The following is a 19,668-nucleotide window of genomic DNA, read 5'->3' as shown; positions in this document are numbered from 1 at the left end:
TCACACAGCAACAAAGACTGTGTGGACTGTTAATGATATGTCTTCTAATCCAATTAAGAAAAGCAAAGAGCGACTACAAACTCTCAACAGCCAAGCTAGATCCACATACCATTTACATAACCTGCAAGTAAAGACATGGCAAGAAATTTTGCATGGTTACTATCAGAAGACACTAACTTTCATATTGTACTTGCATATTTTTCTGGACAATTATCTATCCATTATCCCATTGTTTATGGACAGAGATAGGTAACCTCCCCTTGTATGCAAAGCGCCGCTGCAGCATGACCCCCTGTCAATGGACCAACTTTTTTTACAGACACATCCAGCAAAACCAACAAAATTCCAGTGATTTGGTGTGGAGGTGACTCTGCCCAGTGGCATAAAAGGGTATTAATGTTAAAAGATGCTTCCATATAAATTTTAGAATTGGCTGCTATCCGATATGACTTTCAGTTATTTCCACAAGAACCACTTAACATCACAACTGATTCCTCATATGCTGCCAATGTTGCATTCCGTTTAGAATCTTCCTATTTAATGCATGTTAATAACCATCTTTTGTTTACTGTGGACTTTGATTATCAGCCAGCAACATGATTTTTATGTGTTACTTGTTTGCTCCCACACAGGTTTACCTGGGCCTATTGCAGAAGGTAGTAACTATGCAGATATTACTGTAATGACCGGTGTGGTATCAAATACTTTTGTTCAGGCCAAGTTATCTCATGGCCTTTTCCACCAGAATGCTCATTCTTTTTGCAAACAATTTCAATTGACCTCCTCACAGGCTCGTGATATCCTGTTGTCTTGTCCCTCCTGTTGTGGGATTGCTCTCGCTCCTTTAGCAGAAGGTACTAACACCCAAGGTTTAACAGCTAACTCCATTTGGCAAATTGGTATTACCCATATCCCAGAGTCTGGTTGTTTGAGATATGTTCATGCTTCTATTGACACCTATTCCCATTTCCTAATGGGAACTTCTCATAGCAGAGAGAAGGCCTGTGACACCATCGGGCACTGGCGCACCTGTTTCACCACTCTGGGCCTTCCCGACACCATCAGCGCGCCGGCCTAGACCTCAGAGTGAGCTGCTAACTTCTTGCAGCAATGGGGTGTGTTTCACCATAGGGGCATTCCCCACTCTCCCACAGGGCAAGCTATCCCCAAGCATGCCCATAGAACCCTAAAAACCATGCTTGAAAAACAAAAAGAGGGGGAGCTGAGGTGCCCTCATGGCAGACTACCTAAAGGCCTTATATGTCCTGAATATTTTTAAATTGGGATGAGACGGGACAAACAGCATGTGAGAGACAGTATTCCTTCAACACTAAGACTCATCTAAGATCTCCAGAAATGGTGAAGGACTTTGGTAAAATAAAATTTAATGGTAAATGAACTGGACAATGGAAAGGACCCCTGGACTTAATGACATGGGGAAGAGGTTAAGCCTCTGTCTCCACAGGCAACCAGGTAGAGTGGATTCCATTACGGTGTGTGCCACCTTTTGTTGCACTATTCTGATTCCATGTGCATATAGTTGCTATGTTATAAGCATGTTAGAGTTTTTGAAAACTTTTTATAGTTATTATTGTTGTCACTGTTATTAATGTTTTAGGAGTTGTTTAGGTTTTTTCTTGTAGGTTTTTGTTGCCTAATAAAAAAACCAAAACAGGCAGGGAGATGTGGGATATGGGGGTATAATTGTTAAAGTTGCTCAGGTTATGCTCACCAGAAGGCCCAGTGGGAAAGGCACAGCTGCAGGCTGGATGGTGGAAGTTGGTTGAAAGCTGAGAGGCAGCTATGAGTGAGGAGAGAGTCAAGCTGGGAGTGAGGCTGTGATTGTCTGGAGGAACAGGTGGACAGTGTGTGAGTGGGAAGCTGATTGGCTGAAGGAACACATGGTCAGTGTATGAGCAGGAAGCTGATTGGCTGAAGGAATGTGCGGACAGTGTATGCGCAGGAAGCTGATTGGGTGATAGGATGTGCGGACAGCAGCGCTGCAGCTGAGCCAGCCAATGGGTGCCCTCTTTCTGTTAGGCCTCGGTTTGGTTTCAGCTATGTCAGGTGGAGATTAAAGGTATAAAAAAGGCAATTTCTACCATAAAGCAATCTCCTTTGGATGCATAAGGGGGTCCATGTCACTTTGTTCCCCACTGCTACAGTCTTTGCAAGCATGATTTACATTAATCAAACCAACACTGAAGAGCATGAAACTTATTCTAATATCTGCCGTACCACACCCTAAAAATAACAGAAGAAAACAAGCTGAGATAAAGGTATTTGCTGTCAAAGACAGGGAAATCCCTTCTGAAAGCCACAGTGTTGGCATCCTCTTAAGAAATGAAACAAGAGTGCAAAAATTAAGCCTCCTGGAGATTTCAGATTAAAGAAAGTGTCTCATGTGTTTTGGTTTAGCACATCACCATGGCAGGGTAGTTTGTGACCTGGGAGGTGCAGCCAGTAGGAAAAGCAGGTAATTATTTATAAACCCTGGTCCTGTTAGCTGCTTCCGATCTGCTGCACTCTGAAGGTGCCCTAAAATCGGCATCAGCAGCAAACTTGAAAACCTGAACCCTGCCTGAGAGTAATTTATAGCATCTGAGCTATTATTTGCTGATTCCCTGGGAGGACATTCTTGTGGACAATGAGGGCAGAACAGCATCATTGCTTTCTCCACACCTTGAATCATCTAGGGAAAGCTGGTACAGAGAGACTCACATAGTCTCAATTTCTGCCCTTAGATCAATGTATTTTAACTCATGGATTGGCACACACCTGAATGACTAGGAAATAGCTGCACGAGATAAACTAGCCAAGGGATTCACATCAGTGAGCCGTTGCAGAGAAGAGCAGGTTTATCCTTTGTATGCTTGTTGCAAAGACAAGAGTACACAAGACAGAGATAAGGTCAGAGCTCTCCTATTTCATGTGGAAATACAGAGGATGAGCAAGTAGCTACTCAACTTGCTCAGCTGCTGTAAGACACCATGACCATCTCTTAGGTTAAAACCATAAATAATTTTTAAAATGCAGACCAGTAGCATGACATTTAAAGGGCATCCTTCTCAAGCATGTGCTCTTCAACATCCACATTAATGACCTGGATGCAGAACTTGAAGGAATACTTAGGAAGTTTGCTGTCTGCACTGAACTGGGAGGAGCTGTCGAGTCTCTCAGGGGCAGAGAGGGCCTCCAGAGAAACCTTGACAAATCGGAGAAATGGGTATCACCAATTGTGGGAAGTTCAACAGGGGAAGTGCTGGATTCTGCATGTGGGAAGGGGCAAGGCTGGATGTGTGGGTGGACTGGGGAATGAGGCTGAGAGCAGCTGTAGGAAGGGACTTGGGAGTCCTGGTCCATGGCAAGTTGAACATGAGTCAGCAGCATCCTGGCACCATGAAGGACATCTCTGTCCTGGGCATTAGGTAAAGCATTCCTGGTCAGGCAGGGGATTGTCCTGCTCTGCTTTGGGGCAGCCCCACCTCAAGTGCTGGGGGCAGTTTTGAGCACCACAGTATAAAAAAGACATTAGGCCATGAGAGACCATCCAAAGAAGGGCCATAAGGATGGTGAAGGGCCTTGAGGGGAAGCCATATGAGGACTGGCTGAGGACACTTGGTCTGTTCAGCTGGAGGAGACTGAGGTCAGACCTCACTGGGATCTTCAACATTCTCCTGAGGGACAGCAGAGGGGCAGGAACCAATCTCTTCACTCTCCTGACCAGGGATAGGACTTGAGAAAATGGCTACAGCTGTGTCCAGGGAGGATTAGGCTGGATATCAGGAAAAGGTTCTTCCCACAAAGGGTGGCTGGACACTGAACTGGTTCCTCATGGAATGGGTCACTGCCCAAGGCTTCCAGAACTCAAGGAGTGTTTGGACAATGTGTTCAGGCACAGGGTGGGATTGTTGGGGTGTCCTGTGCAGGGCCAGGAGTTGGACTTGATCTTCACAGGTCCTTCCCAACTCAGTATATTTCTGTGATTCTATGACATCAAAAATGCTTGCTCTACTCTCAGGGCATTAATCCTTAGCAAAACTCACTTGAAGTGATGCCAGGCATGGTACAAGGCACTGAGGTCATGGGTGTGCAGAATGGCATCACACACATGTCACCAAGGAGGAGATGAAGAGGCTCCAGCCCAGAGTCCACATGCCTCATGGCTGAAGGGTGCTGGGTTTGCAGTACTTGCACTGGATCCACACCCGATACATCGTCATCTGCTTCCCACGGTTCACTTGCAATCGCCGATCAACCAGATTCTGGACTTTTTCCAGCCCAGCTGTGGTAAACAGATGATCTAACTCATCTGGAAGCAAAGAGAAGGAAACTGAGGAGACCATAGCTTTTCTTTAACTGATACCTGCTCACAGGTATCAGTATCCTGCCAGAGGAAACCCAGGGTCTCACCCTAGCAGGCAAATGATCAAACAAGACAACTACTTTACTAGGGGAGTTTAACATCACAGTTTTTCAAGTTTTCCTTCTAGCAAAGAAGGAAAGAATTATTTGGAGTACATCTAGAACTAGAGACTTGACAAAGGAAACAGCAGCAGTTTTAAATAAGCATACTGCTTGTAGTAAGCAATTAAGGAGCATCTTCTGGCAAGCTGGGACAGAGCTATTACTTCCCCCTTGCCCAGAGGAATTTCAGAGTCCACAAGAGCAAAGAACAGGATCAGACCTATGCTTTTAAATAGTGGCAGTTAGATCTGTGCTGCTTAGGCTGGAGGGGAATTGGATTCATTAAGGTTAAATTTGGAAAACAAAAAAAATCCCTCAACCCCACACCCTGTTGGGGCCCAATTAAAGCTCCAAGAGCCCTTGAGGCTTCAACAATTCCACTGGCAGATAATCCTGACCAAATAAGTAAGTCTCACAGTGCCCCAGTCCTGCTGAGCAGCAGAGCTTACTCCCAGAGCACGTGGTTTGTCTGGAGTTTCTGTAGGAAAAGTCTGACAGGTTTCAGCTTGTGCTTCTTTATCAGATGCTTTCCATTGTGAAGTGTTCACCAAACATGCATTAAACATTCATTTTGTTGTGCCAAACATGACTTGTGCAGAGGGGAACAGTTCAGTTGTGCCAATGCTCTAGAACTGACTGTGCTCAGAGGCCAGTAGTGGAGGGACTGGAGGTGCAGCTGGTGATAAACAGGAGAGTAACAATTGCTGCTAACACCAAGCAGCAGCTGAACTGGAGGGGCTGCCTCAGCTCCATGCTGAACCACACCCTTCTGATTTCCTCACATGAGAGCAGGAAAATTAAGGGAAGGCCTGCTAAGTGGTGTCCATCTCTCTCCATCATCTGCAGCCAATATACAAGGAGAGCTCCTCCAATCCCACCCCTCCCAGGGTAGCAAACACACCAGTCTTCCTCTTAAAAGATTTTCCACTAAGGAAATTGACCATGTCATGCTTGCACCAGAAGCTGAGAAGCCCAGGTCACTGTTTAATTGGGAGATACTTAACATTTCACAGGGCTCCAAGAAAGAGGCTGAAAAGATCTAGTGGCCAATCAGGAGGGCACAGGGACAAGAAGTGGTGAAGAGAGTCAGAGGGATGTTTCTGGCCTCCTACCTTGTGTGAAGAAGTAGACTCTGGTGCCATCACCTCTTACATAGAAGTTATCAGACAGACATTGACCTAAGAGAAGACAGATAAAAACAGTTACCAGTGATCACTTAAAAATCAACAACTGCCATCCAACAATGGGCCCTTCTCCAGCACACACTGTGCTTTGCAGAATTAATGAGCTGCTTCCAAACAGGGCAGACACAGCTTCAGAGAAGCAGAATCTACTAGTGATGGAGCAAGAATTCCCACGGGAAAGGAAATACCTTTCTTAAACCGAAGCTGGGCAAGATCATAACGGCCGTAATCTCGCAACAAGATCATTCCCCCTGGTTTCAGAAGGCGACTCAGTCTGGTCACAATGGACTGCATTCTGAGAGAAGAACAAACCAGGACACTCAACAAGCTGCAAAATCATGTTTCTTTCCTTCCAAAAAGATGGAATAAAGTTTTTACATTTCAACTTCATGTAAAGAGCTACCCAAAGCCAGCAGCATTCTGAGCTCTCCCAGAGTCAGGTGGGTTCATTTTATTTGGCCTCTATTTTTTGACATTGCCCAATTATGCTTTTTTTCCTACAAGGATAACATCCTGCCACAGCAGGGATTAACTGCTCTCTCTTCCTGATTACAAAAGGATCTCCACTGGTTTCTGCAAAACAAATAGTAAGCGAACTTGAAGAGAAGTGTTGTGAAGTAAAACTAAAGGGAACAAAAAAAGAGACTAGTGTAGGTTGCAACAATTATCACACTAAGACTACAGTGCTTTCCTCACATTTTTCCTGAACCTGAACCCTTCTTTCTTGCTGCCTCCCATGTTAGAAATTAATCTACCCTCTGAGCCTGAAAATCCAGCAGAATACTTTCCAAAGTGAGTGCTCAGTGTGGCTGGGGCTCAGAACAGTGATCCAAGCAATGAATCACCCTGTCCTCTGTCAGAATTGGTTACAACAGCAAATACCTGCAAATTTTGTTTGCTGAGGCTTCGTGGAAAACTGGACCACTGTCGCAGACATTTTTTTCACAGAAATCCTTTCTTTCAGATTTCTGCGTCTTCTGGAAGGCAGAGGCCTCAGAAGAGAATGTAAACAATTATTATCAGCTGCTGTGAGATGCAACAGGGGCCTCTGTGATTGGTCTCATGTGCTTGTTTATAATTAAGGGCCAATCACAAAGTGCAAGCTAGGGACAGAGTCCCTGGACACAACTTTGTTATAGATTCTTTCTTTTCCATTCTTAGCCTAGCAGCTGCCTCTGCAAACTGCTCTCTTTATTCTATTTAGTATAGTTATAATGTATTATATATAATATATCAATAAATCCAGCCTTCTGATCAAGAAACAAGGTTCTCGTCCATCTCTCACCCTGGAGACCTTATCAGGTCCCTGTAATAGACCACAAACAGAACAAAGTTTCATTTTCCTTCATAGGAGATTATTAAAGAACTCCAGTCATAGAAGAATTATCTTCTGCAATTAGAAGGAATTATTAAAACTTACTTCTCTGGGAGAATTGCTGAGAGGACAAAGATAAGAATAACAATGTCAAGACTCTCCTCTGGCATTGGGAAAGGACTTTGGTCATTGCACAGGTCATGGACAAATGCAAAGCAGCGAGAAGAATCATATTCTGCATTATTCTGTATTTGAGGGAGAGAAATAAGTAACATTAGTAGCAGACCCTGATCTCAGTATAAGCTGGACTATATGGATTATTAGTATTATATGGAGTATTTTAAATTTCACATTATCAAGAGGTGTGTCCAGAGATCTGTTGCTGTCTCACTGGACTTTTGTGTCAGGTATATTCCTTGGTCAGGCAAGGAACAGGTGTGAAATGTGAAAAAATATTTACACACGGGAGATTTACAAAGAGCTTTGGTCTTGATACAGTCAATCAAAAAAACCCATAAAACTGGACCAGGGTTGATCACAATTTTAAGGTCAGAATTTCCACTAACACTGGTAAGAAATGAGAGATTTATACTGATAAATTGGAAACCTTTACATAAGTGAGAGTATCAGGGCACCTCTCTGCATCACTGAAATCAGTATTCATTTAATCTACAAACAGATATTCCCTATACCCCAAAAATAAAACTTGATTGCCTAAAGTTACAGCCTTAAAAAATCAGATTTAGCTGCTGCTACAGATTGCAGAAGCCTCTACAAACAGTGCTTGTGTCACATAAAGAAGATGAAATGGATGCTGACTGTGGTGCTATGCTCCCCTGTCATCTCAGGATTGCATTTGATATTTCATATATTCTCAGTACTGCCTTGACCAGAAATTTATCAGTGGTATTTGTCCTTTGACCAAACTCCAACCTCTTGCACCACAAACATGATTCTTCCTCAGGTGCTTGTACAGAAGAAATCAGACCATGTTCCCAGAACTGTGGTGACAGTGACACGCACAAACAAAAACCAGCTTAAGTTCCTGTTAAAAAATAGCCTGAATGTTTTCAAGGTTTGAGTTTTTTTCAAGTTACTCAGCTAAAAGAACACTGCATTGAGAAAAGTACTGCCAACCACAGGGGAATAAAATCTGTCTGACTTATTTGCTGCCACCGTGACATTTTGAGAACTTTTACTTCCCTAATTTCTACTATCTTTGATGGCTCATTTTCCAGATTTCCCAGTGCAAGGGTCAGCACCAGGGCTGGCTAAAACCAGAAAGCTGCCAGCACAGCCAGAGAGTCACTGGCAGCTGGTATAGATTTGTGTTAATGGGCAATTGGCCCCAGATACTTCCCACATCTTCATAAGTCACCATTGAGATTACCTGGACAAGATCCACAGCTACTGTAGAAAAATCACAGCAATAAACGAACAAGCCCGGGTCACTGCAATAAATCAAAGAAACTCATTTATGCTGAGGAATTCAGGAGTGTTTCAAATGCACAAAGCCCAGAAATCCTAGGCTTTAGTTTTTAGTTTTTGTGCAAAATCTGGTGGATTCCATTGCTCCTTTATGTCCATTCTTTTCATATGGAACTGACTGCTTCCTTTGTATTTTAAATCTAAAACCAAGGGCTTCCAAGCTCAAAACACAATAACCCGAAGCTGCAGATGGCAAAGATACCATTATCATTTGGCTTTTCTCTGAGCTTGTAATGGAACATTTTTCCAATTGTTTTTAAGAGGCTGGTATCTCATGCAGGTGAAAGCCTACTGAGAATTACTTCACAGAATCCCAGAATGGTGTGGGCTTGGAGGAACGTTAAAGATCATCCAGTCCCACCCCTGCTTTGGGCAGAGACACCTTCCACTAGACCAAGGTGTTCCAAGCCCTGTCCAACCTGGCCTTGGACACTTCTAGGAATGCGAAAGTCACAGCTTTTCTGGACAACCCATGCCAGGGCCTCCCCACCCTCAAAGGGAAAAATTCCTTCCTAATATCCCATTTATCACTGCCCTCTGGCAGTGGGAAGCCATTTCCTCTTGTCTCTACTTACTTGTTGGTTTGTAAAATTGGGAAGACTGTATTCCCAGCCCCACAGCCAACCTGCATAAACAGAGCAGATGTATACAGTGAAAATAATTCCTTCAGCATGTACATGCAGATAATTTTCAATCATCTCTCTACAGCCATGTAAGGAAGAACTATGCATTAGTAAAGCTGAGAATGGCAGTGACTATTCTGAAGTGTCCATGCAAGATCTGAGTGTGTTAAGGTCTGAGGAACAGGATTACATGTGCGGGAAACCACTAAGCAAGCTCTTGTCAAAATCTTAATAATGAGCTATACATTGCTACTCTTTTGAAAGCTGTTTTTGCTGGAATCCCAAGCATAACAACCATTATGAGTCACTGAAGCACGGGCAAAGGCCATGGATGAGTTACATTCACTTCCATAGAAAATCAGAGCAATGGAGAAGTTAGGTTTGCTTTACTCCAATTACCCCTTCTGCTTGTTCCCATTTGAAGAGATGATGGCTCACACAACTGGGTTTAGGGAATTTGCCTCTGAATGTTTAAAGAATCAGTAAAATTGAAACAGACTGAGCAGAAAACACCGCAGGGGGTTTGCAGTGACAGCTGTAAGTTAAAGAGCTCACTCAGGTGAGATAGGAGATGCACGTTGAGAACATTGTAGTCTGAGGAAATTGTGACAGTGTCAAATTAAATTTAAAAATTCAGGACAGTTCACACTAACTCTCCCTGGAAGGGCAGGACTTTCATATAATACTAAGTATTCAACAAATCCAGTAATATCTACAGTGAACAACTAGAGGTGACAGAGCAAAAAGGTCACAACCAGCTGTGAGCCGTCCAATACTTAAAATTGCCACAAACTTCTCTGGGACAAAGCCTGTATCAGTTTGGGATTCCCTGTTATCACAAAGGCCCTAAGGAACAAACCCAAGAGCATCTTTACATTCTTGGCTTCATTGCTTTGTTTTGCATCTCCCAAGGCAAACAGGAGTCAGCACAAACATGCAGAAGACAATGACAAGGTGTCCTAGGGTGACTATATGATGCTTGCATCCCTGTTTGTCAGTTCTGTTTATGCTGGATGTTAAGTTCTGCATCTTTAAGACTGGTTCCAAGAGCAAAGGAGGAGAGAAGAAGTGTGCAGTTTGTTTGCAGAAACTGTACTTGCTCCCTCTGCTCTGTGTTCCTTCTCAAGGATTGTGTTGTCTGCAAGACAGGCAGTGGGAGAGAACTCTGCTTTACTTTTAGTTATTAGCTAGCTGAGGTAGCAAAGTTCCCTGGACTGTGGTTTTTCTTTTCCTGTGGTTTTTCTTTTCCTTGGAACTGATCGACCCTGCTCTGGGCTAAAACCCCAGAACACTGGGAGCACACATCTGTGGCCCACCAGGGCCCAGGATGCAGCATTCCAGCACTGAGGGACTGATAACAGACTGAGTGAGCCAAGCTACACACCACGACAGGGGTTTTCTGAAGGTGCCATCTCTTCAGAACAGTGAGAGGTTTTATGGTTCAGTATTATTCATTTTTTATGCCTGTGAATACTTTGCTTGTTAAATAAAGAGGTTTTTTCCACTTTTCTCCTGGGAAATATTTTCCTGAACCAGCTGGGGGAGGGGCCACTTGAATCTGCTTTCCAGAGAAACTGCTTTGTAAGTTTCCTCACAGATTTGCCCTGAATCAGGACAGAAGGGGAAGCTTTATACAGAGTAGAAGAATCAGCTTCTTCAAAAGATGACCTTAAAATGCTTGTTTGAACATCTGATAGCAAGAGTTTGGCTTCTATACTTGTAAACTTCTTACAGTTCTTGTGCTCTGCTAATTCAGAGTCTGAACCAAAAGAATCCCAACAGATTTAGCTCAGTTCTAAACTACCCTCTAAGTTTTGCATTTTACTGACTGAAGGCAATCATCCCCTCCCTTGCTGTTTGGCAGTGACACACATTTTTATGTCCCAGTCACACTGACACAAGAGAGGCTTTGATGTGTGACTTTGATTTCCAGCTCTTACCTCTAATATACGGTAAGATGCAGCTGATCCTGGGTAATGCCCATCACTGTTTTTCTGTGCAGCCAACCCCTCCGTGTGGCCTCCAGGTGGGCTTTTTATCAGGTTTAACTGTCTCTCTGTCCTGGTTTCCAACGAGCAATGGCAAATTTCACAGCTTCCCAGCCCTTCCTTTTTGGATTCTTCTTTGTTACTAAATCCATGTACAGAATCTCCATTTTGGCTTGAGTTCCTGTGAGGTGCCAGCTCAGGAAATTCAGTGAACAGCCAGTGCCTGTCCTTGAAGAAGCCGTTTTCGTGGATTTTATAGAAGTCATCCCAGTATTTCTTAGCATTCACCTCATATTCCTCTGTGAACACAAGCAAAAACATCACCAGGCATCAAATCAGAAGGTCTCAGGGTTTAATCAGTTCAGAGAGTGAGGGATCACTGCAGGCACTTATGCACCAACCTACAGTAATAAGTGACATTACTGACTGAAAATCCTTTATTTAAATTTGCAATCCTACACAAACACTCAGCCTATGTCCTCACAGACACTTTGTTAGGACTTAAAAAGGGAAAAGAGAGAAGAGGAAACTCTGTCTCCTGGTAGGATTTAAAGGAAGCCAGCAACAGAAAAAGTCTCTTTGAAGGAGATCGGATTAAAGAAATCCAGGTTTTACTTCCATCTCTAACACTGACTTGTTCAGCTGACTGGAACAATTAATTTGGAGCCTGGTGACATTAAGTGTAAAGCACAACTCCTAAGGAATTTTCTGAGAGCTGCCTGGAGCTGAAAGCTCCTGTCCAACACACTGCTCTTATTTTCAGGTGGAGAAACCGAAAAATGAGTTAACTCTCCCTGCCTGGCAGGAAGCTCAGTTAGAATTTATGCAATCCTGCAGGTAACAGGACAGCATGTTTTCCACATTTTGCTGGAGTCCAGTCCAGATAACTTTACTTTCCATAGTTCTGCGCATGTCAGAGCATCACACATTTATGAACTAAAACAAAAGAGGGGAATCAACAGTGACCACTGCATTAAAGTACCAGTGGAGAACTAAGGTGGACAGGCTAAAGATGAACAGAATTAATTTGAGCAGCAGCACTTTCACATCAAACGGTTCACTTCAGGAGAAAGAGGAGTATTACAGGGAGTTGGAAAAGCTTACAAAGCCACAATAGAGTGAAATTTGAGTCACCTACAAACTTATTTCCACACACTTTCACAGATTTCAGATCAAGTACAGTCTGGGGGAACTATTTCTTCCACGGGAAGCTACAAATCCAAGTGACTTTCTATGACTTCATCAATGTGATGAGTTTTTTGTTCTGGGAATTGATGCCTAATTATAGCATCCTGTGCTTGAAATCACCTACAGACATTAACATCCATGGCCAGAAATCCCAACTGCATGCCAATAATAAGTAACTCCTCAACCATCTTTGGATGGCAACAAATGCATTACTGAATAAGAATGACTGTAGGGTATTATTAGCTGAACTGCTGTTTATTTATTAGTCTTCCTGAAGAACATAAAACTGTTTCAAAGTGAGATGGTAGAGTGAACCCAGAACACCTGGAAAAATATGTAGCCTCAGCCAAATATAGACAAAAATGGCTTTAACAAAGAAGCACTAATCAGTCATATGTCTATTTTTAGTAGGATATATCCCTGCAGCACAAAGAGCTATATAGAAAATAATCTCTTTACCTCAACTACAAGGATTTTCTCCTTTTAAGAAGCCTGGTTCTTACCCACGAAGATGAAGGAAACTTTAATGTCTGGTATTAGACACAAGCAGTAAGTTTGCACCATGATCTCACTGCAGGTCACAGTGAACAGAGCCAGGTCAGTTCACTGTTTGCATGGAAGGAGTCAGGGACTGCTGATGCTGAAAGAAGTGCTATTGACCCAAACCCTTGCACACTCTACCCTAAACTTTCTTTCTCCCATGTACCAGCAGGAATATGCAAGGCTTCTGAGGCTGAAACTTTTTCACGTAACAAAAACACAGATCCTGATTCCTGCTCATCTCCAACAATTCCATGACAGCCTGACTGCTGTGGAATGCTTACTTGAGACACTGGGACAAAATTCCAGCCCAGCCATTTTGGATTGCCCATATTTTTGCCACATTACACTGGTGAAGAAGACATTGTACTCTTCCTTTGTTACATTAGTTTGAAATTCTGTTGGATGCTATTGAAGAGCTGTCATACTCCAAACTACATGTGGGGAAGCTTTATTTGAAGCTCATTTACCTTGGAGCCTGCTGTTTTCAAAGCCCTGAATAAATGATCAGTAACAATGTAAATACAAAAAATTAAGGGCCAGCTGACAAAGATCATACAAGAAACAGATTTAAGCAAACATATGACCATGGCTTCCTGCCAGAAAAGTTCACATCACACTTATTTCAGGCCCTTTTTGGAGTATTAGTTCACAGTGCCATTGGTGTGCAAGCCAGATTCCTTCAGGGACTTTCCTGATAAGGACTCCTGACTTCCTGCTCACCTTTATAAGAGCATACCCCCAAAGCCAAGCCCATTCTCACCCCTTCACTGTGCAAAAGAAGAGCAAACAAAAGTAACTGTTCAAAAAGACCAGAAGAGAACCAGGGACCTCCTGAATTGCAAGGGGGCTAATCATGGAACCTCAAAAGGAAACCAAGAAACTTGGATTTCTCTCTCTTTCTTTTCCCAGCCAGGAGACAAAAGTTCCACATAGCCACAGAGCTTCCCTCCTTCTTCAGAACAAATCCTGACATCTCCAAGTAGTCCACAGAATAATACAGTCATAATGACCAATATTCTGCCTTTGTTCTCCTCCTTGGACATCCTGTTTCTCAAACTACCAGACCCTTCAAGCACATTTGCCTGGGCTGCTTTCCCTACTTTCCAGCCATCCCATTGTCTCCACAGGCTTCCCAGTGAATAGCAACCATCAACATTTGACTGGCCTCCATTGTTCACTCTGGAAAATATATCATGGAGTTCTGACAAACGGTTCCAACAGCAAATTACTCCACAATTTCCTAGTTGTATGTAGGTTCTCAAAGCATGACAGACAGCACCCTTTAATGCTAACCATATTTTAAAATAAGCTCAACACAATGGGCATCACAATGGAAAACTGCTGGATATCTATAGGAGTCCAAGAAATTAGGAGGGTTACTCTTTGCTGAATTAAATTTGCTATTGTGAACACAACTGGAAGCTATATGGAAGTGTCTCAATAGTTCCAGTAGTGCTCAGCATCATCTGACTGGTGACACACTCGATTTAATTTTCACTAAAGGAGCAGATACACCCTAGAGCTCAGCAGGGTATAACAAGATCATCATCAGATAAGTTTCTTATCAAACCAAAGAACCATTTCACCAACATTTGAGGAACTAGATGATCTCTACCAGGTGTGGAGAAAATGCATTATTAACCATCTCAGAATGGCTTCAACCATGACTTAACCAAAGACCTGAGCACCTTGAGCTTGATTCAGAGACGAGTAAGCTCTGCATTTTGGAGTGATAAATATCCTTTAAATCATACAAAATTCAAACTTTGGAATCCCTTTGCTGTCTATCTGAGGATAAACAATCAAGATAAAATAATTTTTCTTTCTCTGATTAAATTGTTCTCATGTGGTTTGTTTGCTTTGTAGAGATATAAATATCTCTTTGTAGAGATATGGACACTACTTTCTCAGACCCTTTAGAGAGAAAATCAGCTTGGGTCAGGGCTCACTCCACAGCAAGTCAGCAAAAACTGTGTACTAGCAGTTAAGCTTTAAAGAGCAAAAATAAGCAGAGGCAACAACTCTACACTCAAGAGAGGTTTTTGTTGACAATGAACACTAACAAGTATTTAACACACACATCATGACAGAGAAGTGTAACCCAATCTGACTCCTCCCAACCAGCAGGAGTCTCTAGTGAAGGTGGAAGAGTCACAGGGAGATAAATTAAGACCAGAAAGGTTCCTCCCCCTCAATTTCCCATTATCACAGCTGTGTTAATGCCTCCTGAGTGACTGGGAGAGGGGGAAGAGAGGAACTGATGATGTTGTGATGTGGCTCTGGCCAGACTGTTCCATTCCTGGCACAAAGCTGACTCACATGAGGACACTCTCCAAAAGTACCTTGTTTGTCTTGTGGCAATAGTTGTGAGCTGTTTTCTTGAACTTTACTCCTGGCACTGGCTTCCTGCTCTTCTGACCATTCCACATTATCCCTGTTGTGAAAAATAAGATGAACTAGAGCTAAGCATGGTAGGAAAGAGAAAGGTCTGGAGAGCCCTCCAAATGGACTGGGCTGCAGATGTGATCCCCAATTCCAGCCCAGCACCAGCACAACAGCCTAGTCAGCATGTGCAAGTCCTAGTCCTGAAAGAACTCATGGAATTGCAAACAGGAGGGATCCTAAATCTGTCCCATTTTGGATGCTCAGTCAAGTCAAATTTAAAGAGAATAGATCCTTGCTAAAACCATGACAGCACTCAGCACAAAACTACATCGTCTCTCTCAAGTTAAAGCAGAAAAGGCAGCTGGGTTATTTGGAAGGTAACTGTTAAATGAAATCAAATGATGAGAAAATTAGGGGAAGCTTTAAAGCATTAAGAATTATTAATAACTTCAATGCACATACACAGTTATGCAGTCATTAAAGTGATTCACTTGGCCTTTTTTCATTAAAACAAGTCAATGAAAAGCAGAGTACAAGGCTCAAGAAGCAGTTCTTGTCTCACAAGGAATCAGTCATCTGATTTTAACTCACAAAACAAAGGCTTAAATATTACGTCTGTGAAAAAACAGATTACTAAGAATTTCCACAGGAAAACTAAGGATATGCTTTTGTAACATACCTTTTGTATAGAACAGTCCCAGAAGGAATGACAGGCTGACACATATAAATATCACTTAATTACAAATTAAACACACCCGATTCTTGACATGGTAGAGCAGCCAGAGACCAAAAGCGGATCTATTTACCCCCAAAATGCAAAATACCTTCAGTTCCCAGCAAATTAGAGAATTTGGATGTTTAACTGACTTAAAACAACTTCTGCATCTACATAAAGAGCTCCTGTTCCAAGCACACACTTGGCACAACCTTACTGAAAGAATGTCAGGTTATGGATATTCTGACAGAAGGTAATTTACCTCTATTAACCATAGCAATAAAACAATTGCTGCAACCACAGGAGCCTGAGGAATTCTACTGCTTCAGAAGGGATTGAGAATGGCTCAGAACTCTGCTGATCAGTCCTGAAGTTTCAGGACACTCTGAGGACCAATCCCAAAGGTTCAGGAGCCCCCAGAGAATCAGTCCCCAAGGCCCAGAACCCCGCAGGGAGCAGTTCCAAGTGCTCAGGACCCCCGGACACCAGCACCGGCCACATAGAGCAGTGCCCCGCTCGGGGATGCCGGTCCCCGCCCGGCCCGCAGTCGCTGTGCGGCCGCCAGCCCCACATCCACCGCTGCCCCGGCCTGCTCCACGCCCTGAGGGTGCCTCTCGAGGCGCGCCCGGAGAAGAGGGCGGTCACCGCGGTCAGGGCCCCGTGAGGCGGAGCGGGCACGTCGGGACTGGCTCATTACACAGCGCTTGGCCACAGACACCGCAAATCGGAGAGGCGACGGCGAGCCCGCCCCGGCCACCCCCACGCCACCGCCGAGCGCGGGGCGGCACCGCAGGGCAGCAGAACCCTGGGCGGCTCACGGGGGTCTAGAGCGGGCAGCGGCGGCAGCCCTCACGCACCAGGCGTTGTGCTGGAAAAGCCGGGAGGGGTCGGTGAGGAGCCGCCTCCCGAAAGGCCGCCGCTCCCCGGCCTCGCTGGGCGCCGCCATGACGGGCTGGGCAGAGCCGGAAGCGGAAGCGACCCCGTGCGCTCCGACCCGAAGGAGGACTGCGGGCGGCGGTCACGTGGGGGGGGCGGTCGGGTGAGGCGGTGCCGTGAGGGGGAAGGGCTCGCGAATGGCTCTGGGGAGTTTATCTCCATTTATCGCGTTCCAGGGAGCGCCGGAACGGGACAGGGTACCACAGGGATTCTTCTGCCCCAGCCTTGCTGCTCCAGTAGGGTCATTCCAGAGTACATGGCACAGAATCCCAGAATGGTTTGGGTGGGAAGGGACCTTAGAGCCCACCCAGTGCCACCTCTGCCATGGCAGGGTCACCTTCCACTGTCCCAGGCTGCTCTAGGTTCTGTCCAGCCTGTCCTTGCACACTTTCAGGAATCCAGGGGCAGCCACAGCTACTTTGGGCACCCTGTGCCAGGGCGTGCCCACCCTCACAGGGAGGAATTTCCTCCCAACATCCCAGCAAATCCTGGTCTTTCAAATTGAACCCATTCCCCCTTGTCCTCTTACAACGAGGTATAATGGGTTCAAATTCAAAGGATTTGAATGGATTGCCTGTGAGATGCAAAGCTGTGTTCATATCGGGTACAAACAGGCGACGTGTGTATTTTGTGAATGCGAAATGTGTGGATACCGACAATGGGATAGTTGCGAATTCTAATAATAACTGAGGAAAATAAAGCATGGAAAAAGGCCTTTGAACCTATCTTTTGTTTGCAATTAACCCTGGTTGATTTAGGAGCATTAGAATTCAGGTGTTAAAGATGTTGCTTTTTGCTTGCATTTAATCCATAAAAAGCTCTGCAATAATAACCTTTTGAAGTATAATTTAGAACATTACTTGTATCCTTGAAACTATAGCTTTGGAATATATATAAAAGAAACATGCTTATCTCATGCCTTATTGAAGCAGAGAAAAACAGCTTGAGAAAGGAAGATGAACATCACCTCAAGGGTTTATGGTTTCGACCAAAGGGACACTGGACATCACTGTAATGAGATTTATAGTCTCTGCAATTAAAAGGTGGACACACATCTGGGAGCTGGACCGCACCAGATGGGATTAGGCTTTCTTCTTTCGGAAACTGGACCGTCACCATCTGGGGATACTTCTTTGAGATACATCCTGAGAAATTAAAATTACAGTAGCGTATAGAATTGTGATGTAATAATTTGAAATAAAAATTGCTGATGAGTAAAAGATTGGAAATAGAAACTGCTGAAAAAAACTGATGAATACCCCTATAAATACCTGTAACCATCAATTATTGGTGTGCAGTTGGAGGGAAAACTTCCCCCACTGTACCCAGCGCTGTATTACTCATACTTTACCATATTAAATAATAAATTGATTGCTGCTTGAATATTGGCCTAGTCAAGCTTCTTATTCCTAACATCCAGGTTCTGTCCAGCCTGCCCTTGCACACTTTCAGGAATCCAGGGGCAGCCACAGCTACTTTGGGCACCCTGGCCAGTGCCTGCCCATCCTCCCAGGGAGGAATTTCCTCCCAACATCCCAGCAAATCCTGCTCTTTCAAATCGAACCCATTCCCCCTTGTCCTCTTACAATGAGGTATAATGGGTTCAAATTCAAAGGATTTGAATGGATTTCCCAGGACTGCCTCCAGACAGTTCTGGAATATCTCCAACAATGAAAGCTTGACACCTCCGGACAATTTCATCCAGTGCTTGGTCACTGCACAATGATGAAGTTCTTTTGCATGTTCAGGTGGAACTTCCTGGGCATCAGTTTGTGCCTGTTGCCTCTCGTTCTATTGCTCAGCACCTCTGAGCAGAGTCCAGCTCCATCTCCTTGGCACCCTTTTAGATATTTATTTATTTGGCCTTCTGGGAAGAGGGAGGGAAGATGAAGGAGGAAGGACAGAAATTGAGGAGGGCGCCAGGATGATCAGAAAGATAGAACACCTCTTGTACAAGGAAAGACTAAGACAGTTGGGATTGTTCAGCCTGGAGATGAGAAGCTCTGTGGTGACTTGAATGTGGCCCTTTCCAGTACCTGAGGGAAGTCTCCAAAAAAGATGGAAAGCAACTATTTACAAGGGCCTGGAGTGACAGGACAAGGGGGAATGGCTTCACACTGACAGGGGGCAGGGTTAAAGGGGATATTGTAAGAAATCCTTCCCTGGGAGGGTGGGCAGGCCCTGGCACAGGGTGCCCAGAGCAGCTGGGGTGGCCCCTGGATCCCTGGCAGTGCCTAAGGCCAGGCTGGACATTGGAGCTTGGAGCAGCCTGGGATAGTGGAAGGTGTCTCTGCCATGGCAGGAGTGGAACTGGATGGGCTTTAAAGTCCCCTACAAACTATTCTGTGATTCTGTAATTTTGTTCATAGCATGGAAAGGGAGGCACAGGGTGACTTTCCAAATTTTGGGGGGCATCTTTCTGCAGCACTTGAAGGAGTCTCTATCCATCCATACTGGCTGGTGCTGTCTCTGAGCTCCTGTGGGTGGCAACCAGAAGACAAAAGTGAGAGACACTGGCTTGTGAAACAGCCCAGCCCCACTCAGCACCAGCTGCTGCACCTGTGCCTTTGGAGGGACCTGGTACCTGGGGAGTTTAAAATGCAGGGGTGTGACATGCCCCTGGTGGCACTTCTAGCAGTGCCTTTGCAGAGCAGATGGCAGCCATGCAGATGCTTCTGGATGTGCAACCAGAGAAAAAGCTTTCCTGGAAATCTCATCTTGGGGCCCCTGTGGCAGAAATATAAGGCAGAAATACCCCAGTAGAGAGGGGCACTTCCCTCTCTGTCCCACAGAGGCAACTCCCCTGATAATCTGAAACAATTCTCCTGAGGCAGAG

At 44.5% G+C, this 19,668-nt stretch overlaps 1 protein-coding gene across 1 annotated transcript; it reads right to left on the bottom strand.

The window, feature by feature from the left end:
• Positions 1–2,166: 2,166 nt before the first annotated feature.
• On the bottom strand, positions 2,167–16,848 carry LOC132084268 (tRNA N(3)-methylcytidine methyltransferase METTL2-like). The gene is made up of 9 exons (XM_059489337.1): positions 16,754–16,848; positions 15,139–15,230; positions 11,018–11,364; positions 9,030–9,079; positions 8,357–8,417; positions 7,072–7,211; positions 5,840–5,946; positions 5,580–5,645; positions 2,167–4,312 (listed from the first exon to the last, which is right to left on the bottom strand). The coding sequence occupies exons 1-9, from the start codon at positions 16,840–16,842 to the stop codon at positions 4,161–4,163; spliced, it is 1,104 nt and encodes a 367-aa protein (XP_059345320.1). The 5' UTR covers positions 16,843–16,848; the 3' UTR covers positions 2,167–4,160.
• Between the last annotated feature and the right edge of the window lie 2,820 nt (positions 16,849–19,668).

This window comes from Ammospiza nelsoni, chromosome 26, assembly GCF_027579445.1.
Source record: "Ammospiza nelsoni isolate bAmmNel1 chromosome 26, bAmmNel1.pri, whole genome shotgun sequence".
Classification (NCBI taxonomy): Eukaryota; Metazoa; Chordata; class Aves; order Passeriformes; family Passerellidae; genus Ammospiza; species Ammospiza nelsoni.
Note: the sequence above shows the minus strand (reverse complement) of the source record. Positions and strands in the feature narration are given on the sequence as shown.

Coding starts and splice junctions, on each gene's coding strand:
- LOC132084268 (XM_059489337.1), bottom strand. CDS start 16,842: ATGGCGGCGCCCAGCGAGGCCGGGGAGCGGCGGCCTTTCGGGAGGCGG. Junction 9,080..11,017: donor CATCTTACCGTATATTAGAG/GTAAGAGCTGGA, acceptor CTGTTTATGCAG/GTTGGCTGTGGGGCTGGGAA. Junction 5,947..7,071: donor TCAGCAATTCTCCCAGAGAA/GTAAGTTTTAAT, acceptor TTCTTCTCTCAG/AATGCAGTCCATTGTGACCA.